Here is a 25,879-nt window from a genome sequence, read left to right as displayed (position 1 = left end):
CAAGACACTAGAAACCTTGTCCTCTTTCTACAAACAGTAGAAAGAACCAAGAATGGATGGCCTAGAGAAGGTTCCAGGCAATATGATCAGTGTGAAATATCTGAGGGCTGGGATGTGGGAGGAAGGAGGCTTGTTTTGGATGTCTCCTTAAATTGGCACACTAAGATCCAAGGGCAGGTTTTGAACCAACAAAAAGCTTTCTCACAGCTATTCAAAGAATAGAGTGTCTGCTAAAGTGAGGACTTTCCTGACCCTGGAGGTATTTGAGCAGAAATTCAAGCAATCACTTGGCAAGGATTTAGGGAAACAGATTTACAAATCCTCTATCAGTTTGTTCAGGATGAATTTTAAGGTCCTTTCTAATTATGACACACTGTGATTCTAAGGTTTGATCAGCTTACAGATCTGGTACTTAACATTTCAGGGAATCTGGGTCTTAATTTTTCTGTTAATTATTCAGTACAACTGGAAAAACCCAGGGAAGGCAAGATCAGTTTCACTAGCAAGTCTCCCTGGCCAAATACACTCACTTAAGTGTTCAGATATCGTAACAGACTGTTTAGTGTGCCAGGGCCCCTCTGGTTGGAAGAATCTGAGGAATTCTGGCTCTCAACTAGGGTGGGTGGTTATTCCATTATAAAGAATGATCTTGATGTGGAATCACAAACTTCATGGCCAGAAATTCCTTTCCTGTTTCCTCACCAAGTCAGGTGCCAACCAATTCAGTCTTTACTAACCCCCCCCCCCACCTATCTATCTACCTTATTCTCATTATTCTCATCAAATGCTCCATGTTATAATGTAAATAAGCAGAGCATTTTAACAACTATGAAGTTCAAATTTAAGGTATTTATTGGCTTAAGTTATACCCTCTGACTAAAGTGTTAGAGATTATTATAAATTTCCCCAAAGTTCAAACACACTCTTATAGAAAGGATTACATAAAATTGTCCAATTATCTCCCCAACTACAAAAAAAAAAAAAAAAAAAAAAAGACGCCAGAGAGTGCTATCTGAGTGCTTTGCTCCTTTTTTTATCATCAGCATGTGTTTAGGAAGAAATCAAGACAAGGAAGCACAGGGCTCTTTCCTCCATGTCTTATTTTTTTTTTATCTGTTCATGAGTTTCTCTTTAGTTTTGGTATGTGGAACTCTGCCAATAGCCATCTCAGTGACTGAAATAAATACCTGATATAGCTTTCAGCCTCTTGTTACCCTGATAGCTCCAACAAAAAAAGCATCTGTTCATTTCACTTGCTGTGTGTAAACTTTTTAAAAGACAAGAACAGAGAGCTCCAGAGAACCTCTTTGGATGCTTCCCCTACTCCTGTAACCACAAATATATGTGCTGAAGCCAAATTTCAAATTAGTTTCCAGTTAGTTGATTACAGAGTTCAAAGAATTCTCTACTTATTTTGAAATTCCTAAGAACGAAATTTGGTATCAGGTTTTCTTTCAGTGAACTTAGAAGAAAGAACAATCCTGGCCCTTCCTGCTGTCTTCCTAATTAAAGACAGCTGGGTGGAGTCTCCTCACACCCTAACACTGCTCTCTTTCCAAGTTTTGAACCTTGCATTTTGCCTTTGCTCTACTCTTTTTTTTCTTTTTTTGAGAGAGAGAGAGAGAGAGAGAGAGGGAGAGAGAGGAAAGAGGGCGAGCTGGGGAGAGGGGCAGAGAGGTAGACAGAGAGAATCCTAAGCAGACTTCATGCTCAACATGGAGCCCGATGTGGGGCTCAATCCTGGGATCATGACCCGAGCCCAAATCAGGAAGGAGTCAGTCGCTCAACGGACTGAACCACCCTGGTAGCCCACCTTTGCTCCACTCTTAAACTACCAGCCTCCTAGGACAATTTGGAGACCCCAGATCCATACTTCCTCAGATTCTTCAGTGCCTTTTCATATGCCTCTCTCTCTCAGAGGATTAGTTCTGATTAGAGGAGGATACAGAAGGCTGGTTACATCTTGCACATTTTAAATCTACAAAATGCCTTTCATCTTAGGCTCACTAGACTTTACAAGCATTTATTTAGTGGCAAGTGGAAACTCCACAGTATTAGTCTGTACCTGTTGGGCATCAGTAACTACCATTCTAAGGTGTTTTTATAATACAAAGATGGCTACAGAGTGGCTCATTAAGCAATAAAGCATGATGTGAAGCTTGTTTTAAATGGGATACTAAGGATTTTGAGGCTCTGTGAGCTCGCATGTATTGCCAAACCCATGAGAAAACTTTCCACACACTCTGCAGGAACTCTCATGACCCTGGTAAGCTCTTTCCTGCTTGCAGACTTCCCAAAAGACAGTGTATCAATCTCTCTTTTAGCCACTCATCGAGGTAGTAATGACAAAAGCATGGGGCTCTGCAAGTTAGAAAAGACCAGACAGAAGTGTGGAGGAAAGGAAGGCAGGGGGAATCAGGTAAAGCTTTATGGAGAGAATCACATTTACTCACTAGGATGTGAATATGCAGAGATTGTGAAGACAAGATTTCTAAGTGAAAGCCTAGAGGCAGGGACCCCAAAAGAAGCAAACTCACGGTAAGCATGGCTTAAGTACAGGGTGTATGAAAGGGAAAAATGAGAGGTAAGAGTGGTAAGTAGCTCAAGGCCAGTTCAGCAAGGCTCCTGAATGCCAAGCATGGATTTATGCTTTATTCAGAAAACATTTATGACATTGAGATTTACTTATGTAAACTTATCAGAGGATCATGAAAGTTACCGAGTGGTGTGTGGAAAGTTTCCTAAGAATTTCGGACTGGGTGCTCATTAAAATGCCATTTAATAACTTAATATTATCTCATTTTAAAAATACAAATTCTTAATTTTTTATAAATGAAACTTGAGGTGGTAAACTTACTTGTCCAAAGTAGCATAGTATTGAATACCTGGGCACTTAAGATTTGAGCTTGTAGCTGATGATACTGCATTGGTCTATGTGCAGAATAAACTGTAGATACAGGAGATTGAAGGTAGAGCCATCAGGAGGGCTTTATAGTTTAGTCAAGAGGTAACAAAGGTCTGAACTTGTGAAAATGAGGAAGGGAGCTGTGAAAGAAATCACAGAGGCAGAATATTTGAACTTCACAACTGACCATATAGAAGGTAGAGGTTAAGGGGAAAATAAACATAAGATAATGCCGTAGCACTACTCTTAAATTACTGAGGGCATAATAGTCCTATAAAACAAAGCAGAGAGGAAGAAACTATTTGAAGAAGTTAACATTCAATTTAGGGTACATTGAATGTGAAGTACTCAAAGGCAACCTATGTGGAGGTATCCAGAAAGGCCCTTCACACAAAAAATTGAGGTTTGGGGATAGAGATACAGATCTGGAAGCTTTCTCCCACAGATGAGTGAGGGGGTGCACATCTAGGGGTTAACAGTGTAGAAAAAGGGAAGAGGGTAGATGACAGAATTTTAAGAACCACATATTTGGGAAGTACAAGGACAAACTAAAAAAGAAAGCAGAATGGCAGCTAGAGAAGAGAATGGAGAGAGTACAATGTCAGGAAAGAAAAGAAGCTACGATGTTAAATGCCGCATAACAGAGGAGGAGGATGAGTTAGACTTGGCAACTAGGACATCAGCGATTACTTCTAAGCGAACAGTTTCAGTGCTGTGATGGGGGCTGGATCACATTAGGGGATTAAGGATAAGCAGTGATGAGAAAGTATTCATCCTCCCTTCTTCTTGAGACTGTTCTTTTGGCTTCCATGGCACTGTGCTATTCTGATGCTGTCTTTTTAGGCAGTACTTCTTTGTCCCTTGGGTTTCTCATCTGCCCTCTTAAGGCAAGTAATTTCATAAGATGTATCCTTGATTCTTCTTTACTTGTTCAGTATTTACAGGCGTCTACTATGTGCTCTAAATTATGCCAGGCACTAAAGGAGAGAGTGATGAGGAAGATGTGGTCAGGAGCCTACATTCCAGTGGGGAGGGGGGGGGGTGCGGGGGTGGGAGGGGGGTTGGGCGACATTCATTTTAATTCACTTGTAAAAAGCACTCTGAAAGAAAAGTGAGCAGTACTATGACAGCACCAGTCAAGGGGGCCCGATGTGGCCTGCAGGTTTAGGAAAGGCTTTCCTGAGAAAGTGACCATGTAGGCTTTCATTTGGGACCAAGAGCAGCCTTTCCTGTTCCAGGTTTGCATGACTTCACAACTTTCACATATGAACAACTTCACAAAATTGCTTGGTTATTTCTATGAAACAGGTCCTTGGGGGTGAATTGTCAAGAAATCTTGCTATAGGGGTCCTTTCTCCAATATTAGAAAAAGAGGTAGGATAAATAATACAGAGGGAAGAGATTTATGAAAACTGTCTCTTTCATTTTGTTACTAAAGCAATTCTTACCATCAATCAACAAACAACCACATTAGGTTTGCATGTAAAGAATTGGACCCAAATCAGAGCTTTTCTTTTGGGAATGAACTGCAAGATGACAGAGATATTAAATGGGTCACTTAGATAGATGCAATGAATTCAAGCTGGAGGAGGCCTCATAGAAGTTCAATTTCTTTGAATTCTTAGCTTCTTCTTCTTCCCTTAACTCATACATACATATAACTGAATATTAAAAACATGTCTGCAGAAACTATGAAGAATTAAAGCTTTTCTGTAAAACTATCTGGATCTGGTGTATACACTTGGCAGAGAGATTAATTATATCTCTGTTTTTTAAGCTGCTTTCCTCTGAAATTAAGCTGATACCTTTTCTCCTCACACCTCAATGTTTTAATTAAAGATTGATTAATATTAAGAGGCGTAGCTTCCAAAGATGCTGACTTGGTAGTTGCCATTGTATGGCAACAAGGGAAGATAACATGGTCTATGTTAAAAGCTAATTAGGCCAAGGACCCTGATATCATTAAAGCTGATCTGATGGGCAACTCTGAGCTACTGAGGAAGTCACTGGGCTGGTAATGGCTTCTGGTTAATTCTAGTTAATGATATGAAAATAACACTGATTTGTAGAGCACATAAGCCAAGGTCAAAATGGTCTCAGAAAAACATGCTGGCTGTGGGATTTTGATACGAATGAATAAATTAACAGGTTAATGAATAAGTAAGCAAACATATATGCATATGTATGTGTACATAAAGTATATTTACAGCTGTGTTAGGAGTCATGACCTATACTGCCTATATACTGCTACTCTAAGGTTAGAAACCAGCTCTACTCTTGTTCCCCACAAATACTGTTTGGGAAAGCTGTTTGTCCATCCACTTGTTTCACTGCTGCCATTGAGCTAATTGTACTTTATCCTCATAATTTTCATTTTTCCCAGAAGAGAAAAAGTTAATCTAATCTGGTTCTGGGCCTTACAGCAAATCTTCTGGAGAATAATTATCCCTAGGAACAAAAGGCATAACTTTTTATTAAAAAGATTTCATAATATTCTAATTTGTCTACCTAGATAAATTTTTTTTAAAATAAAAGATTATCATTTATTGATCACTTAATATATGCCTGGTACCTTCATCTACATCACTTCATTGAACTCTCATAAAAACTCTAACGGTATGATTTACCACTGCTCACATTTTTTTTTTTATTTAAAAAAAAATTTTTTTTTCAACGTTTATTTATTTTTGGGACAGAGAGAGACAGAGCATGAACGGGGGAGGGGCAGAGAGAGAGGGAGACACAGAATCGGAAACAGGCTCCAGGCTCTGAGCCATCAGCCCAGAGCCCGACGCGGGGCTCGAACTCACCGACCGCGAGATCGTGACCTGGCTGAAGTCAGACGCTTAACCGACTGCGCCACCCAGGCGCCCCATCCACTGCTCACATTTTATAAAGTTAACTATACAGAGAGGTTAAGTAATTTTCCCCAAGGTCACTCAGCTAGTAAATGACAGAGCCAGAACTCAAAGCTGGGTATTTCTGACTGAAACTCAGATTCAATTTTCTTCACTACACTAAATTGCATGAAGTATGAAGACTCTCCCTGTAAACTAATTGGGTAAATGACAATGACTATAAAGTGATGGGTAACTGCAAGCCAATATTTCAGAATCTGGCTTTCTTCAAGTGTGCTTGGTAGCAAATTTCTTTGTCTGAAATAAAATCCCGCTATTTAACATATGCTAACTAGTAGAGAAGGAAGGGAGCCCAGAGGCAAGAAGGAGAGGTGAAGAATCCAGGCTGGGATTAGAATTTTTTGGGATTCACAAGGATTTGCCTCAAGTCTTGCAAAGTTGACAGCATTTTGAATCCCAGAGCTCACATGGCTTATGAGAAATAAAGAGCACTCATCCAATCAGTCAGAATTCACTAATCTCCAACTATGTGCACACCAACATGTTAACTACTTCGAGAGACACAAAAATGAATTTATTCAAAGATGGGACAAATGCCTATAATGAGAAAACACCAAAGTTAGGCAGTATAGGATAAAGGCCAAATGAGTTGCACATATTAAGTGGTTTAGGAGAACAGAAGTAGTGAACTTGGGAAGGAGGCTTTGTGGAGACATGGGACTAGAACCAAGCCTTCAGGTATGGGTAGAAATATGCATAATGTATAAAGAGTGTTTGAGATAAGTGGATGGGTGGTCTATATAGGAATTAAGACTGGAAAAAACAGTGGGGATCAAATATGTGGTTTCCAAGGCTGGAAAAGGAAAAGACTAGAGGGATACAGACCAGTTCTGAAGGATGCCATCATTTAATCCATCAGATCAGATGGCTCCTACATTGAACTGGGTGAAGGATAAGTACATACAGAAAGAAGGGTAAATACAGAAGCTAAGGGAAAAGCAACTTGGAAGCCCAAGTTCTAGAAGGCTACAGCATAATTTATGTCTGTTTTTTCCGTGGGAACCATGTACGTACACGCTAGCAGTCCAATCAGAGGAGCTCTCTGCATTCCTAACAGAGGATTCTTTGTTCCAAACAGCAAGGCTCAAAAGAGACAGAGTCTGATAAAATCACACTGAGATCAGGACACCCAGCTGGTGCAGGGGCTGATGCCATTCCATAACACACCCTACAGGAAGCAGCTTGAGATACACAGCTGATTGATTTCCACAGCAGGAGCCTTGCGGCAGGGTGGGGCTGGGACTGGTCAAGCATTAAGAGAATTCTTTAGCCACTGACTCAAATTAGTTCACCAGGATCCTGACTTTCTCCAACAGATCTGTATAGTCATTCCCAGAACTAACACTATTTCTTAACTAACTATTGGAAAAAAAAAAAAAAAAAAAAAAAAAAAGGAGAAAAACCATGAAGCTTTGCCAGGCAGTGGAGTTGTCAGTTAACTCTTACCTGTCATGGCATCTGAAGAGGGGGAAAAAAATCAAACCTCCAACTTTTTAGAAAGGGGCTGAATAATTCTGTGTTGTAAGGGGCTATCCTCTGCATTATAGAATGTTTAGCACCCATTAGATGCTAGCAGAAGCCTCTCCCACTGTGACAGTCAAAACTGTCTCTGGACATGGCCAAATGTCCCCTAAGGGGCAAAACTGCCCCCATTTGAGAACTATTGGTCAAGCATGACCTTTGGTGCCAAACAAACCTTTCCAATCCCAGCTCTAACATGCTGTGTGGCTTGAACAAGACACTATAACAAACTCACAGTCTCAGTGTTCTTAACTGCAACTGGGATTGTAAATGTCTGATTGATAGGGGGTTGAGGTTAGAGCTCACTTCAACTTAGGTGTCTTTTAGGTGTACTCAGCACCACACGTCACTGCCACTGCAATCCCTGGTGCCTGTTTCCCATAACATATTGTCCCACCACAAGGGCTGGCACAGAGCAAGTGCTCAGTAAGGATGATGGACTGAAAGGAATATGGAGTCCCTTCCTCCTACCTCCCACCAAGGGATCCATGGACCATTACCACATTGCACTCATTCTTATCCCTGAGTGGCCAAAATTCTGAAAGGTCCACACGTCAAATCACAGTGCTAGTAGCCGGAAAACAGCTTGTGAAGGCCTAAGGAATAAGTGTATCCCATTAATCTCCCACCGCCAATACCAGAGGCTGGTATTCGAAAAGCACTTGGTAGTGGTAGTGGCAAAGTATTAAGGAAGGTGGGGAGGGAGCACATTCTTCCCATAGCTAGTTTTTCCCAACAGGACAGCTGAGACTTGGGAAGAATCTGTTTGGCAGGAGACAGCTCTTTGGTGCAGTGACCTGACAGGACTCCCTGTGGGGCTTATTTCATCCCTGGTGAACCAAACAATCCTAACAATAAAGTGTCCTTCAGAGCAACTCATCACACTTCTAGAGGCTCCCTGCTTATGCTGTGTCTCGTGTGCCAGCCAGCTGGCTTCAAAGTGCCCAGGATTTTTCTGACACTAAGGCTGAGGACCAGGCCAAGGCCAAGACCGTTTACCATTCATTTCTAGACACAACGAGAAATAGTCCTGTTCTGCAAGTCTGTGCTTATCTCAACCTGTGTTCACTAATCAAATACTTAACAATGAATACAAGTCCTGTGTGGGGTAAATTCTAGTTTTCCTGGAAACATATTTTTCCTCCTTTGTGTACAAAATCATATGGTGAACTTTAGTTGCAAATGCTACATGCTGACATGATATGTGAAGAATTTCAGTAAACTCAAATCAAACTGCTCAGTCCTTTCTTACATTGCTTTAAAGTCTTCCCTTGCTATCAAAATTTCCACACAAATTTTTGTGAAATCCATCAATGGATTCTTTCTTGATGATCTTTCATTTGATTTTACTGCCTTTGCTGAGGTGTGAGTCTCCTTTAAGATGATGTAATGACTGCAATCCTGGGATTTTGCTTTGTGATGCTGATACTTAAAATACTAATGGGGCTGCTTTAAAATGGGGCTGGGAAAAGTTCAATATGAAGCAAAGCTAAAGTCCTTAAACACGCCTTTACCTTCTCCCCACCCAGTTGCTAAGTGGGGGTGGAGAGGATTATTAGGGAGCACTGGAATTCTTGGGGTTTGGTAGGTCTGTGAGGTGATCTCCCAAGGGTTATTAACATCAGCAGCCAAACTGTGAGCTCCTGAGCTGAGAACAACTGACAGACTGCAGTCTCCCCCTAAAGGCACTGAACGAGGAAGCTTCCTGAAGTATTTCCACACAGGAAGTTCCTCTTCTCTTTAGAAATGCATCATCAACCAAACACCTGCATCAACAACCCCACGAAAAATAAACTGCTGATGCCAGGGAAAGTGCCTAGGAAATTTTAAACCAGACACAGATTAGTCCCAGCAAAAATCAGGAATCTGGGGCCCAGCTTAAAGGAAGGCTGACTTAGAGGCAATTGCTGCTACCACACAGTCTTAATCAGATTATTAGAAGGCTGTCTGCAACATAAATATTTAACTTAATCAGCCAGCGCTGCTTCCAGCTGAATTCCAAGCTTCCCAAGTGTAGGTGGTAATTTTCTTCTAAGGCAGCGGTGCTCAACAGAGGGAGATTTTTGCCTTCCAGGGGACATTTGGCAATGTCTGGATAGACATTTTTGGTTGTCTATGGGAAGGGTTGCTGCTGGCATCTAGCGGGTAGAGATCGGGGATGCTGCTAAACATCCTGCAGTGTGCAGGACAGCCCCCCCACCACAACGAATTATCCAGTCCCATATGTCAAGAGTGCAGAGGCTGAGAAACCCTGTTCTGGGGCATTCTCTTTACTTCCTTGGACCCTAGTAGTTCCTCTTGGAGTAGCCCTGTTTAAGGAAGAAAGACAAAACCAAGACAGGCCAAGGGTCAGCACAAGGCAGGAGTGGGGGTGCCTACTCAGCTTACCTTGCTGCTGCAAAGCTGGAGATACTGAAACCTCTAGGTGATAGACAGGTCACACACCAAGTGTGATTTCCTTTCTCTCCAAGGGCAGATAATGCTGACCTCATTTGCTTCATTCTCTAGTGAATCTAACTGGCAAAACTGTAGATGGGCTGATACTGTCTTTGTAATCGTTTGAAAGGAAGAAGTGTCTTTGTGCAAACTGGCAGCCCTTCAGCTCCATGTCAGGCCATGCCTGTCTTAGAGTTCTCATGTGTGCTCAGAGCGAAGCTTAAACTCGCTTTCTATGAGGAAAAAAAAATCAAATGAAGTTTACAAGGCTTTCTTGTTCTGGTGTTCTGGTGGGATACTGAGGTCTCCAGACAAAGGCTGTAAGTATGTGTAACTCCTGACCCTGGGCTCTGCTCAACCTGAAATAGAACTGAAAACAGTCCTGAGGAAGCCTGCTGCCTTATCTGTTTCCCACCAGCCCAGCCATGAAGACAAGGAAGGAGAAGACCAACAGGCTTGGGTGCTTCCAACACACCATTAAGTGAAGTGAACTTTTGTGAGAAACCTATGGACCCTAAAAAAGGTTTCCATTTTTCCCACTTGTTCTTTCTTACCACTGAGTGAGTGGTAGAGGGCCGAGTATGAAGCCTGACCTGAGTACACAGTAAATATAAATACATATGAAACTCGGAGTGCATGAAGGGCATCCAGATACTGCTCTTAATGCCCAAGCCACCACCTACTTCCTGACGGAGATGCCACTGTGGTTCTCGGCGGGTGTGTGTACAACGACGGGGTTGGCTTGAACTCATAATGATCTCAATTCTTGACTATAAAACTAGCACAGGGAATTTCAAAATGAGGAAAGCCTCTTGTTATCATCAGAGTTACCAGATCTTTGGCTTAAATTTTAGTGAAATAAAGGTCCCTCCTTTCTTGTTAGTGTCCTGTTATGCACATACAATTCCTTTTCCTCAAGAATCACTGACTCTCTTGTTCAGGAAAACAGAATTTCCTGAAGAGATTAGCCAAAGTCTTTTCCTCCCAGTTTTCTGAAAACATACTCAATATTCTCATTTGAGATCTCTGGAATGGCAGAACCCAATAAAGCCAAATGCAGGAAGGTTTGAGGTCTTTGCTTGTTTAAAGTGGAAGAGAACTCTCTTCCCATCGGACAGATCCACCCTGGTGGACCATATTCTCTCATTTATTCAGAAGCAATTGAGTTAAAAGCCTTTTCTAGGAATAATGACTTTCAGTTTTTCACGTTAAGGAGGAAATAACTTTTCCCACAAGCTGCCTCTCCACGCATTTCTCAGCACTACTGCACAGTCCCAAGTAAGCCGGGGCTGTCCCCAGACCTGACTCATCGGTCTATGCCACCCATCCACAGTGGAATTAGTCCCAGCAGATGCTACACTTGTGTCTCAGAGACTCATATCCTCTTCTCTTTGGCAGACTCTGTACTGAGAGTGTGATTCCATTAAAAATAAAAAAAATTTAAAAATTAAAAAAAAGCTGAAAACTTAAAGCTAATGCTGTTTTTTATGTTCATCTTCATCTCTGGTTTTTCCTTATTAAAAACACTTTGAATCTGAAAGCAGAGTCACACTTTATAAATCAGGCCTGCTGCCGGTATGATGGAAGATTAATTCATTGCTGGGTATACAGCACATTAACCCAGAACTCAACACTCAAACCACGAAAATGACTCAGTCCTCAGAACGGGTCCAAAAAGACCTTCCCTTTACTCAGCCTCAGGGGACCGTGGAGCTGACACACAGAGCTTTTCCCTCCCATTGTTTTCACTTCCCATGAGCTCAGTGTGAGCTGAGCCAGGAGCGTGCTCCTCCCCTCCTGACCAAACGCCTTTGCTGGGAGGAGGCAAAAACTCTTCCCAAAGCCTTTGACTTTATAAGGCGGACATGTGGAGCCAGGCTTCTGATTTGTGCCCCCAACTTGAGGAGGATACACACAGGGGCACAACTTTGCCACCCTCTTTCTCTCTCTTCTTCCAGTCTTGCATTTCAACACTGGTCCCCTGCAGAGACACACACTCTGCCCATGACCAGCCTTCGCATCCAGAGTATTGGTGGTGGGAGGGTTATTCTTAGAAATCAGTGAAACAGGATGCAATAATAAACAGCTAAGCAGATACTGAACTCTGAGCATTTCTAAGCTACATACTAGGATACAAATAAAATATGGTAGCATCCAGTAATTTCTTAAAATCTGCCAGCTACATCAAAATTCAGGAAGTTTCTAGCAACTAAGGATTAACTGAAAAGGACAGTGAAAAGTTGTCCTCAAATCCAAACACTATATACGCCTGCCTGTGGACTCTTTTTTATATCCTAGCTTGTATTTTAATGCAATTTTAACAGGCCTGTTTACTTCATTTTCTAGCTCACTGATGATTAGAAGCAAGGGATAGACAGCAAAAGGCAAACCCAATGACAACAGTGAAGTAGCTGCAGTGAGAAGACAGCCCTGCTATCAGGGTAAGCGGGGGGAAATGGAAGCTACACACATATGCACTAAGAGGCACTAAACAAGAAGTTCAATACCCAACACAAACTGCACAATAATTTAGGAACATTTAATACAAAGCAGCCCCCAATGTCTCTAATACCCTTGAGGATATCACCGTCACAAAGAACAATATCATCTTTTTAATAATGTTAACCTGCACTCATAAAGAAAAACTTCTACACAACGTAGTGTTTAGAAGATTAGGCAAATAAAATTTAAAATAATTCCCATGTAAACCAGAATCTAGTTTGATACAACTATTTGAACCAAAGGGATGAGCTTCAGGTTTCTAAGAAATTCATTTAGTTGGTCAGATAGTTAATTCTAAGTAACCCGGAGCCTGTAGAAGACAGTCTCTGCTTTCAGGGCGCTTACAACAGCAAAGGCAAGAAAAACACATGTGATGAAGAAAGGCCACCTGCCCCTGGAATGGAGGTGCGGGAGTTTCTAAGAGGAAAACGTATGTGCTCATGGGTTTGAATTTTCCCTTCCTATCCTCTCCTTATTTGGGTCCTCAAGAATCCCCCAAACAATGACTTGTTGCTCCAAACTACACTGTCTCCAAACACTGTAAGGAGATCTTCAGCCAATGTCCCACTTCAGAGTTGAACATCCCTTAAGCTGGGGACCCTTCTAAAACAGCCACCCTTCTGCGCTCGAATCTTGTAACTTTTCTCAGGACTGTGGGGCTCTGACCGGTGTCAATCCCACCTCTCCAAACGTATTTGTACTTGAAAAAATCCTGACAGGCAGGGGCTTTGGAGAACAAATGAACTCTGACTGCAGGAGTATGACTGTGTAGGTGGGAATAATTAACACCAGTGATGGAAACAAAGTGCTGGAAGTAGCCTTTTCATATCCACTCTGTGCACCAAGAAGGAAAAGCAGCAGAGGGGTCTCCAGCAGTGGAGTAAGGCACTTTTTGGCATTTACAACAGGGGAAAGTCAGGATGAAAGGCTCCCATCCTGAGAGCCATGACCCTACACACAGTCCTGAGAGCTCCAAGTCCCTGACCTAGCAAAATTGCATTTTTGAGAGTCAATTTCTCCCATCTTCCTCTTCCCTGTTGCTTTAATTTCGACTCACAAAATCTCAGGACTGGAAATTCTGACTCAGGCAAAGAGTGAAAACATGTTTGCAGTCAGGGCAGTGCTTTTCAAACTCTCCTATAGGCAAAGAACTTATATTCCTGGGGGCCTGGGGTGTCGTCTTACCCGCCTGCTCTAAGTGGGAAGTTTCTTTGAAGTGTTATGTTTTATCTTAATAACTCATGAGAATTTTGTACTTTACTTCATAATGCATCAATAACTTTCTCCTGAAATTGGAGGAAAAAAAAATCAACACTTTATGAAGATGACCCCATGTTTATCTTATGACTTCGCACACCTCAAGTGGAAAACATGGACCTAGGGAAACATTTGCTGCTGTTACAAATCACAAGAGGAGATCCTCGAGTAAGCAGTAACATTTGGACATTTCTTTCTATACCCTCAGTTGGTTATAAACACTGAAATAAATTACAACAGAAAAACGTTCAAACCAATTGCCCAGAATCCAAAAGACTGTTAAGTCTCCAGACAGTGTGCTTTGATGGTGATGGAAGCAAGAATAGCGACCCCAGGAACAGAAGTTAAGATGTATATCCAATGGGTTTCCGAGTTACAGGAAAAGAAATACACATTACTGAAGGCAAAAGATCAAAAAACAAGGGCATGGCTTACCTTAAAATCTGCTAACTGCTGGTTGATGAGGTCCACTTCAGTCCCCACGACCCACTGGAGGGCCTCCCCTTCCTCTGCTGCCGTGGTCATGTCATTGAGGGCTTTCAGCTTCCTGTAAAAGTCCTCCACGCGGCCCAGCGTCAGCTCCAGCTGCTCCTGGCGAGCTCTGCTCCTCTCTGTCAGTTTGCCACATTGCTTGTTCAGGGCTTCGAGCTCCCTCTTGAGACCTAACAAGTCCAGAGTCCCCTCTTCCTCCAGCATTTGTCGACACTCTGCTTCAGAGGCCTCTATGTCTAACCTGAGAGCTTGGATTTTGTTGAGGAATAGCCGTACATCCTCAATCTGGGACTGGAGGCTATCAGTGTCTCTGCCAATGGCACCCATGCCATCTAGCTCATCATCCAGGTCTGCCAGCTGAGAAAACATCTCTCGGACTCGGCAGTGAAACTGACCAATCCCCTCCAGCTTGTTTTCCATTGTCATGCAACCGCTGTTCACTCTTTGCTTGACTTCCAAGAACTCTTGCTGGGTGACCTCGGCTTGATGAAGAAGTTGGGAAGCATCAGATCCATCTGGGGCATCTTCTACCAGGCCCTGGGTGAAGTTCCTCAGATAGTCTACCTGGGGCTCCAGGGTCTGCAGCACTTCCTGTTGAGCTCTTAGCTTCTCCAGGTTCTTGTTGCTACAGGCTTGAGAGCCTAGAGCATCAAAGATCTCAAGTTGGTGTTTGGCCCCTTCAACCTTCTTTTCAATATTCTTAAAGCTTTCCTGGAACTCCTTGAGCCTCTGAGTCATTTCTTCAAGAGACCCTGTTTTGGCCTGTAGTTCCTCTGTAATGGAATCCATGTTCTGGTTGATCCCAGCCTTCTCATCCCGGATGTCATCTTCATCTGTTTCTGAAGAATTGATCAGAATGTCAGCAGCACTGTTCAGTATTTCTAGCAGGGAGCGGCGCTTTTCCACCTCACTCAGCATAGCCTTTGATCTCAGAAGATTGGACTCTAGCTGCACTGGGTCCAGAGTGACCTGCAAGTCAGACATCTTGGCCTTACAATCTTCTATCCATGGCACAAGGTCCTCCACATGCCACTGATATTTCTGAGCTTTCTGCATGCAGTCCTTGAGTCTGGATTGTCTGTCTGCAGTTTTTTTACTAAGCTCTTCCCAGTGGCTTTTGAGCTCAACCAACTGGTTTTGTAAAGTCTTTTTCTCTTCTCCAGGAGGTACAGAAAGAAGCAGAGATTCTCCCTCGGCCACAATCACCTCATAGGAGCCACTGTGTTGGTTAAGGCTCTTCTGAAACTCTTCATTCTCCTGTAGCTGAGACTGTAGCCGCTCCAATTTTGCAGAAATTGGGCAATTTTTTGCTTGCTGGCTTTGTTTGTCATCCAACCAGGTTCTCAGCTCATCAAACATTTGCTGGAACTGCTGGGTGCTGGCAAGAGCTGCCTGGAGTCTGTTCATGCGGTCAGCTGAAATGAGAAAATCAAGTTTAAACCAATCAGATCAGGACATGGCATTTAAGATGTTTGCTGAGAGTATACGGTCTATTCTTAGGGGAAGGAAACATGTTAACTGAGGGTCTGCCACAAAAGCAGCACAGAGCTAGTCTCCTTCACACACTAGATCTGATTTAATCCTCACGCCAACCTTGTAAGGTCACCTGAGTAATAGAAGTAAACTTCTGTTTCTAAGCTGATAAAAAGCCATAAATGTTTCTACAGAAAGGCAACACACTGAGTACAAAATTCTTCTGGTACAAGGCCATAATAAGCAGTCCAGAACATATTCTAATTCTGTAATATGGTATATGTGTGTGTATGCATGTGCATGGTATAAATAAGTATTAGTTAAAGTATGTGTGTGGCTTCACCTATAAGGACATCCATGAGCACGAATCTCTACCTGCTGACAAAATTGATATTAGTGCTCTTATGTCTAGGATTATGCTATATAAAGTCTCCCATATTGCTAGTGCTCAGCCAATGTGTGATGACCATAGCACTTCTCACTGGAACTGGACAAAGGGATAGGGTAACACTACTGTGAGTCCAAAAGCTGTTTACAGGTCACCCTAGATTCTTGGGACTATTACAAAGTCAATCTTTGGGCTTGCCACTAATGTCAGCAGTGTGTTCTGTACCCTAACTTACCTGCAAGGTCTTCTAAACCTTGGAGAGGCAGGGCAACTGTCTCCAAACGCTTCTTCAGCTCATCCTTGAGGTACTGCTCCCCAATGAGTACTGAGAGCTCATCACAAAGTGTCTGTGCCTCCTTAATCTCATGGTCTAACTGCTCCACATCAGATCGAATCTCACTGGTCTCCTCCAGTTGCTGCTTCACGGCCTCAGGCTGGGTGCTGATGGCCGACTGGCTACTTAGTCGCTGTCCAACTGCCTTTACCTTCTCTGATAAGTTCTGGAGTAGTTCTTGGTACTGGGTGCTTTTGATAATAGCTTGGTCAATTTGGCTGGAACGGGAATTGAGTTTGTCAGTCAGTTCAATCCACTTTTGATTGATGCTCTGGAGTTCTTTCTGTACTTGGCTGGTGGATGGAGAGACATCTCCAGGGCCTGTTAGAATGCCCTGAGCCGCCTCGTTCAGCTGCTCATGCTGTTGCCTGCGTGTTTCAAATTCCTTCAGCATAAACTGTAATAGAAATGACATCAAGATGTTTAGAGAGAAAAGACAGATCTAAAAAGAGTGTCAAAACAAAAACTGATTTTAGATTGTGCCAAGTAGTGCCAACTCCTTTGGAAAATAAACCAGAAAACTCCAAGGACCAGGCTGCTAGGAAAATGTAGTATCGTTTATAACAACAACAACTGCTTAATAAAAACTTGTTTTGCAAGGGTCATTGATTGTGCCTATTCTATTTCTTTTCCTTATTTGTCATACTCTGTTTCAACATCAGTTACTAAGGTTGGCCTTGTTTTCTGGATTGGCACTCATCAGCTTTGCCAGATAAAACCTGGGGTCCCAGAGCCAGCTAGCTATACCTCTGGCTGGGCTTGCCATTTCAACTCTCAATACCTCTGTTTTTCCTAGTTTCTTTCTTGGAATTCCAACAGCATAAACAATCTGTACATTACAACATAGCATGATTAGATAATGAGCTTCTTTAAAGCAAGGAGCATGTCTTTTTACTCTTTTCTATCCCTTATTTCATTCAGCAAGGAGTTAGGATTATGGGCTCTGGAGTTGTACTGCTTGGGTTCAAATTCTTACTCTCTTACTTACTAGATGTATATATAACCTTAGGCAAGTTTTTGAAGTTCTCCAAATTTCAGCTTACTTATAAGATGAGGATAGGAAGTACTCATCTTGGCTGTTTTAAGGATTAAATAAGATAATTTATGGAAAGTATTCATCACTCACACTGTACAAAAATAAATAAGACAGGACTTTAAGGAATAACAGATGTGTAAACAATGAACTATAACAGAATGTAAAAAAAAAAAAAAGCAAAAACGATAAACACTGATGTGAACAAGGCACTGTGAAAGCAAGAAGTAAGGATGATTAATTCGATAGAAGATGACAAAAGCAGAAGAGGGAAGTCAGGAAGGCTTTGCAAAGGACAAAATAAGGAATTTTCCCAGTGAGCAGAGAGTCAGACTGGTGAGGGGCATTTCAGGGGGAGGGCCTAGGATTAGCAAAGGCACAGAGCTGTAGGAATATGGTATGTTCAAGGAAAGGAAGTTACCTGGTGCAGCACAAAACCTAGATATATGGGGGAAGAGTGAGAAATGAGGCTGGCAAGACAAACTGGGATCAGATAGTGGGAAGTCTTATATACGACACTGAGCGGGTATTTGGACGTTGTTCAATAGGCAGCCATGAGCCAGCAAAGCATTTTCACATATTTAGATGTGTGAGTTAAGGAGATAATTTGGTAACTGTGTGGAGGATGCACTAGACAAAGAAGCCCATTAGTAGGCTGTTGCAATGGTCTAGACCTGAGATCTAACCTACCTAAGGTAGTAGCATTTAGAATGGAAAAAGATTAGAACAGTAATTCTCAAAGTATGCTCCAGGGGTCCTCAGAAGTCTCTAGGACCTTTCAGAGGGTCCACGAGGTCAAAACTATTTTCATAAAAATAGTAAGATATTATTTGCCTTTTATAACTTTTCTTTCATGAATGCTCAATGGAGTTTTCCATAGGCTATATGGCATCTGGTATTGCAATAAATTAAATGCAGAAGCAGATATGAAAATCTATGAGAATGTTCTATTAAGCCAGACATCAAAGAGATTTATAAAGCCATAAAACAATATCTCTCTTACTAAAGTTATTATGTTTGGATAATGTTATTTTTTCATAAAAAATATATATGTTACTTATGTTAATGTTATGGTTTTACCAACATTAAAAAAATTAATAAATACATTTATATTTTAAAGATTTTATTTTTTAAGTTTATTCATTTATTTTTGAGAGCGAGAGAGCGAGCACACGGGGAGAGGGGCAAAGAGAGAAGGAGGCAGAGAGAATACCAAGCAGGCTCCCCACTGACAGTGCAGGGCTCGAACCCACAAACTGTGAGATCATGACCTGAGCCAAAATCAGATGCTTAATGGACTGAGCCACCCAGGCATCCCAACAAATACATATTTTTAGCTTCCTCAGTGTTTTAACACAGTAAATATTAATAGATACCAATATTTAAACACAAGCTCTTTGGGGTCTTTAATAATTTTTCAGAGTGTAAACAGTTGATAGCAAATAGTCTGAAAACCACTGGAATAGGGGGCTAAAAGAAAAGGTTCCTTCAAATACTACTTTTAGGTCTTAATTTAGGGAACTTGGTGGATGGCAAGAAGAAATGGAACAAATTTGAAAGAGGATGTAGAACAAGAAAAGGTTTTTGGGTGCTTACAAAAAAAAAGGAGAAGGGGGAGAAGGAGGAGAAGAAGGAAAAGAACAGGAAGAAGAAGGAGAAGGAGGAGAAGGAGAAGAAGGGGAAGAAGGAGAAGAAGAAGGAGAAGAAGAGGAAGAGGAAGAGGAAGAAGAAGAAGAAGAAGAAGAAGAAGAAGAAGAAGAAGAAGAAGAAGAAGAAGAAGAAGAAGAAGAAATGTTCTCAGCATGATTTCATTGGAAATGACATATATGGTCAATCTAAATTTCTATTAAACAATTTTTTAAATGTTTATTTATTTTGAGGGAGAGAGAGAGAGAGAGAGACAGAGAGAGAGAGAGAGTGTGTGTGTGTGTGTGAGAGAGAGAGAGAAAGAGCAAGAGAGAGAGAGAGTGGAGGAGGGGCAGACAGAGAGGGAGAGACAGAATCCCAAGCAGGCTCCTCATTGTCAACACAGAAGCCAATGCAGGGCTTGAACCAAAAAACCCTGAGATCATGACCCAAGCCAAAATCGAGAGTCAGACGCTAAACCAACTGAGCCACCCAGGTGCCCCCTGGCCAACCTAAATTTCTATGATGGTAGGTACTTAAATAATTTTTTTTCTTGAGGTTTGAGTAACAGAAAAATCTTTAAATGAAACCAGCAGATATAAGACATTGCATTAAGTAATATGGTCATTGTCACTGGGGATTAAAAGTAAAATACGGTTCGGTGGGCATTCAAGAGAGCTTTCCTACTATTCTTACTTTCTAATCTTATACGCTAATAAACTTTTGCCTGCTGCTCATTTTGTGTCCACCTAAAAAAAAATGTAAAATACGATTCTACAATGTAGTCACATCCACTCATCTTACTGCCTCTGTTAATGATATTAATAATACAGTTATTGACTGTTCATCATTAAAAAAAATTTTTAAACGTTTATTCATTTTTGAGAGAGAGAGACAGACCCAGCACAAGTGGGGGTGGGGCACAGAGAGAGGGAGACACAGAATCTGAAGCAGGATCCAGGCTCTGAGCTGTCAGCACAGAGCCAGACTCGGGGCACAAACTCATGAACCACGAGATCATGACCTGAGCTGAAGTTGGACACTTAACCAACTGAGCTACCCAGGCGCCTCTGTCAGGCAATGAGATAAAGCCCTTACAAACATCTCATTTAGTTTACAGCAGCACTCTCAACAATAGCCAAATTATGGAAAGAGCTTAAATGTCCATCAACTGATGAATGGATAAAGAAATTGTGGTTTATATACATACAAAATGGAGTACTACGTGGCAATGAGAAAGAATGAAATATGGCCCTTTATAGCAATGAGGATGGAACTGGAGAGTGTTATGCTAAGTGAAATAAGCCATACAGAGAAAGACAGATACCATATGTTTTCACTCTTATGTGGATCCTGAGAAACTTAACAGAAACCCATGGGGGAGGGGAAGAAAAAAAGAGGTTAGAGTGGGAGAGAGCCAAAGCATAAGAGACTTAGAAACTGAGAAGAAACTGAGGGTTGATGGGGGGGTGGGAGGGAGGAGAAGGTGGGTGATGGGTATTGAAGAGGGCACTTTTTGGGATGAGCACTGGGTGTTGTATGGAAACCAATTTGACAATAAATTTCATAAAAAAAAAAAAAACCTTAGAATAAACTATGCTAGTAAATCTTTGTGACCTTTGATTATTAAATATTAAATATATATTTATATGTCTATAAAAAAAAAAACAAAAAAAACCCAAACATCTCATTTAAACCGAGGAAACTGAGACACTGGAAGGTTAAGTGACTAGTCCAGGGTCATTTGAAATCTACTTGCTGACAACAGCATTCAAATCCAGATTCGCATGACTCCCATTTCTTTGCTTAAAGCAGTAAGCTTTGTGGCTCACCTGGACCTGCTGCTTTTGTGCAGTCAGCATGTTGGGGTCAATAGACAGGGGGCCCAGCACCCCCATCATCAGTTCCTTCTCCATCAGCCAGGGCCGGAGCTGGGATTCTGCAGCCTGGAAGCTGGCCAGATGATTTGCAGATTCCTCCAGCTGCCTTTGCCGGGCCACGGTCACTTCAGTGGCCCTTTCCCATCGGGAATCTGTAGAGAGGAAATGAGAGAATGTGTTCCTTTACGCTCACCAGCCACTGGCCTGATCCCTAAGTTATGTTCCTAACCAACTACAGGAAATGACCCCTGCAGCATTAAAGTTTTTTAAGTTAAAAATAACCTTCATTTAATTTTAACTAAAGTAACGTAGTTCTGTACTTGATTGTGGTGGCGGCTATATGAAACTACACATGGGATAAAACTGCACAGAACTACATATACACACACAGACACAAATGCACATATATATTACACAACACATAGATTATTTTATAGCCTGTTTTTTAACTCTTACTATATAATAAACATCTTTTATGCCCATGTTTTTTCTATGTCAATAAATAATTACTACCATCGTTTACAGTTTAATACTATGAATGTGGCATAATTCACCTAATCCTTCCCGTGAGTAGATTATTTCCCATTTTTTCATTTTTATCACCAATGCTCTCTTTATCACAAGATTGTCAGATTGACTTGCCCAAGAAAGCCAAATATCTGACACTTTGAGTGGAATCTCTAGATCCTTTCCTTAATCAGACTCAATCTCTAACCCCATTTGGGCCTCTTGCTTGCTTCTGAAAATTAACTAAAAATAAGTCCTGCTTTATAGGATGTGCTGAAATTCTATATCTGCTTTGAAGATAAGCAATTTAGTGAATCTTCAATCCCCCTGTGATAACTTACTGAGTTCCTCTTGCATTTCCTTCCAGTTTTCTGCTTCTTGTGAGTTAGGATATGTCATCAGCAACCCAGCCAGGGCTTCCTTTACTTTTTGGATTTTTGGAGAATTCTGTTCCAATTCAGCTAGGAAGGCCTAGAAGAGAGAACAGCAGGGATGCCATGAGATTTCTGGATAGGAAAGAAATCTGTGTGTGTGCAGGAAAGGACTGGAAGACTGGGTTGCAATTATTGGCTCTACTTCTGATGCCATCAGTGACTTGTTTTGTGATTTCAAGATACCTAACATTTCTGCTTCAATTTTTACTTTAAAATGAAAATCTAAGTGGCAGGATTTTTATGTACAACACATTGGTAGAACTCAGTAAAAGGGTATTATTAATCCCCATACACAAAAACCGTCAGATATGATGATGATGATGATGACAACAAAGACGTCAAGGACATTTATGTAGTTGGAGGAGATGGCACGATATGCCCAATTAGAATATAAAACATTTTGGCAAAAAAAAATTTTTTATAGGATTTTCCATATGGTCTTATTTCTTCTGGTATTTTTCCTAGTTCTACATGTCTACCTTAAGAATGAACTGTAATTACAGCTATATATATTTAAATCCCCCCGGGAGTTGGAAAGGGGCTTTGACGAGAATGGTTTGGCTTACGGCATTATATGGAAAACCAGATCCCATTCTCAGTGAGCTGATGCTTCTGAGGAGGGATATTCTCTTTCTGTAAACAGGTCTGGTTTTGTTTCTGAATCTTATTTATAGCAATTTCTAACTTCATAGGTAAGAAAGTTCTCTAGTAGAGTTTAGGCATATTAATCATCTGAAAGGGCTCCTCATGGCCTGGGTGGGTGGGCATGTCTCACTTTCAGGTCCCAGGCTCAGGCAGGACCATCGGTACAACAGCCCCTTCCTCTTAGTGTTTGGGATACAGCTAATGTAAACATAGTACCTTGTTAGATTCAGCTTGGGCTCTCACTGTTTCCGGCTTGGTTGGAGATGAAGAGGCATCCATGGCTTTCAGGACTTCCTCTTTTGATTCCAGCCACTGCAGCACTGAGCCTGCCTCCTTCTGAACTTCCTGCATTCTGCTGAGGACAGCTTGAAGGCTTTCTTGATGTTCCCGAAGCACTCCACCCAGTTTCTCATATTTTAAGTTTACATCTGACATGTCACACTGGATCTCCGTCAGATCTAGCATCATAGAAACAGAAATCAGATTGGGATAGCTCTCCAAGCATCCTCCTGAATTCCTCATGCTAAATTACTCATCAGGATCAAGCGTCTCTCCTACTCCTTCTAGTGAACTAGAGATTCTGTTCCTGCTAAATTACATAAAATTTATTGCTTACATATACAAAGCAAAAAAATGTTTCATTAATCTGCTTTCAGATTTTGACATTAGGTACTCAGATATAGAAATGAAATGCTAAATACACTTGGGAACTGCAGAAGTGAAGGCAGTAAAGGATCTGGGGCATTCTTCTGCTCCCTCTTCTCCAAACTACAGAGAAGTCATGGGGCCAGAAGGTTGAATGCTAGACTAGACCACCTTTAGTGTGGCTTCTTTAGGACTCAAAGATTCGCATATGTTTTTCTTCCAGGTCTTTTCCTTCTTGCTCTTATCTAGTGGTGCAATTTATTTCCTAGTACCTTTATTTCATTGGCTGCCAACCTGTTTAGCCTTTAGCAATCCAGCAAAGAAGGATCACAGTGGCTTCTCCCCAGATTTTTTTTTAACCCTCATACCCATCCTGGCAGCAATTCTTTCACACATACGGAAACATACACAGATGCCAACGCGAACTCTGTCCTAACACATCCAACAAAGAGGCATTCTCACCTTTGCAGGTGTGGTATCCGTTTACACTGCCTACAGAGCTTCCTACAGAGGGCAGTATGGAACCTGAGCAGAAGGACAGGGAGACAAACAGGGCAAGACAAACTTGTGTTAGGAATACATACAGGCACTGAATTTGTTCTCTGGCACTCACTTTGAGCTCAGGTACCAGGAGGTTAACACAGCACAAGACAACATACTCATGGAAAGAGACAAATCATTTTAGCTGCCAGGCAACAACTCTGATGTTTCGGCTTCTGAGCAGTAGGCAGAAGATAGAAGGCTTCTAATCCCTTCTAAAGGAAACCCGAATTCCCTTCCTCAATCTCCAACTAGTATTCTCTGGACCCTGCTATAACTTTGCGAAGCAAGTGCTGGTAAAATGATGAAGTCTTTAGAATAGCTGTGCTGTCTGCGATACTCTGCAATGAGGATTTATAATAAAGCCAAAAGGCTCAACTTTAACATCAATGTCCTCCAACATAACAAAAATGAACAGTAAGTGTAATTGAGGACATAAAAAGCAGCATTCTTTTAATAAAGATATTAAAATGAAGCCTTCTCATGTTGCTTCAAAAGGAAGATTCTGTCTTTTCTTTCATGACTTTCTGCTCCCCTTCCCTACCAGAAAGTGGAAATTCTAAGTGCCAATAAATCTAGCTCATAAGCATTCCCATAAATTCTGCCTTTGGTTCTGTTTCTAATTACCACAATTTCACCTATGTTCTCCCCAAGTTGATTCCTGGTACTTCAGGAGTGTCCCAAATTAAATAACAGATCATGTGATTATAAAGATTATACAGAAATGTGAAGAATATTCATGATACAGTGTTACATTAAAAGGTCAGAATAAAACTCATGCACTGATTTCACTAGAAAAAGTTATATATAAGGTTACATTAAAAATAGTTAATTATAAAACTTTTAAATGTTAACATGATTGTATTTTCACTGAAAAAAAAAAAATGGATCAAACAGAAAGATCATATTCCATTGCAGTATGGTGATGGCCAAAAAAGAAACTGGACTAGTAATTAAAGCCAAGACTGTCACCAACTTGGTATGTGAGCCTTAGTCTATGGATAGACCTCAGTATCTTCTCCAGGATATGAAGGTAATACTAGCTATCCTGTTAGCTCTCATGGAGGTACTAGAGAGAGGTAATGAGGCAGTGTATATGAAAGCACTTTATAAAACAAAAAGAGCTACACAAATGTCAGGAACTGGAATATTCAGGACTTCTCAGAGATAGAAGAGAACTGTGAAAACACTCAGGCTAGTGATTTTCAAAGCACCCAAGGAGGTGCTTTAGGGACTCTGTAAATGTTTGGTTTTAAGTGTAATATTCAGAATATATTTCTAACCACTTAGAAATGGCAACAAAACGCGCATGTTCAATTATGTTGAATAGCACATCTTAACCAATTTATGCTGTTCTCGGCAGAGAATAAAGTAGCTCCTGTACCTCTCTGCATACATTTATACTTCTTTTTTGAGCGTCACTGATTGGAAAAGCTGTAGCTCTTTGCCAGGACATTACAATAGTCAAACCTACACATGTTCCCTCATACAAAGAAAAACATTTATGGCACATGAGTGCTACATTAAAGAAAATGATAAAGAAGGCTGTGGTGCATCTATTCGGATCAGGCTTTCATTAGGGTGGAATCCTGTTAACAGAATTCTTAACACTTCAGATCATGGTGATGTCAGGTTACAGGCAAATTTTTGTCCTCAATGCCAGTTTTAGGTACTTTCTAGGTTTAAGAAAAGAATGTGAGTCCTCATTAAAATTATTGGTGATTTAGCTTTGAAACAAGAATTTATTACATCACTTTCAAGCTTCTAATTCAGCTTAATTGATGAGTGTTCTGAGACTGTAAAGTGAACTTTTTAAAACATTTGTTATCATTTACAACTACTTATCTGTGTGACTTGCATTTTCTGGATATGATACAGGCAAACAAAATTCAGAAATAAATCAGATAACAAAGCTGTCATCCAGAAATCCTTTTCCAAATTTTTATATTCCCTAAGATAGTCTCAGTATCCTCACCGATGGATTGCATAATAGATAAATGATATAAATTCACTTATAAGGGAAATTTATGCCAATAAAATACCATTTGTATTGTTTTCTATAGTAGAGTTCGATTTGAGATTATTCTTAAACAGACTCTAGGGCTATAAAAAATTTGAACAACCACTGGTCTAGTCCAGAAGTGAAAAAACTATACTGGCCAAATCTGGCCCTCTGCCTATTTCTGTATATAAAGTTTTATTTGAACACAGCCACACCCACTTATTTATATATTGTCTATGACTAATTTTGTGCTACAATGGCAGAGAAGTGTAGCGTGACAGAGACCATACGCCTCACAAGCCTGAAGTATTTACTATATGGTTCTTTAAGAAAAAGCTTGC

The 25,879-nt window shown here is 41.1% G+C and overlaps 1 protein-coding gene across 28 annotated transcripts in view; it reads right to left on the bottom strand.

Annotated features, from left to right (window-relative positions):
• MACF1 (microtubule actin crosslinking factor 1) overlaps positions 1-25,879 on the bottom strand; it is a 338,401-nt gene that overhangs the window by 65,667 nt on the left and 246,855 nt on the right. For 25 of the 28 annotated variants that reach the window (XM_086716531.1, XM_086716529.1, XM_086716541.1 and 22 more), the window contains 6 exons: positions 23,459-23,521; positions 22,568-22,809; positions 21,614-21,743; positions 20,718-20,917; positions 16,128-16,623; positions 13,975-15,446 (listed from right to left, as the gene is read on the bottom strand). In XM_086716531.1, the coding sequence (XP_086572657.1) occupies positions 13,975-15,446; positions 16,128-16,623; positions 20,718-20,917; positions 21,614-21,743; positions 22,568-22,809; positions 23,459-23,521 (2,603 nt within the window). The remainder of the gene's footprint in view (positions 1-13,974; positions 15,447-16,127; positions 16,624-20,717; positions 20,918-21,613; positions 21,744-22,567; positions 22,810-23,458; positions 23,522-25,879) is intronic. The other 3 variants (XM_086716535.1, XM_086716552.1, XM_086716556.1) reach the window with 1 other exon arrangement.

This window comes from Puma concolor, chromosome C1 (assembly GCF_028749965.1).
Source record: "Puma concolor isolate L17-30 chromosome C1, mPumCon1.1.hap2, whole genome shotgun sequence".
Classification (NCBI taxonomy): domain Eukaryota; kingdom Metazoa; phylum Chordata; class Mammalia; order Carnivora; family Felidae; genus Puma; species Puma concolor.
This window is presented reverse-complemented; position numbering and strand designations above follow the sequence as displayed.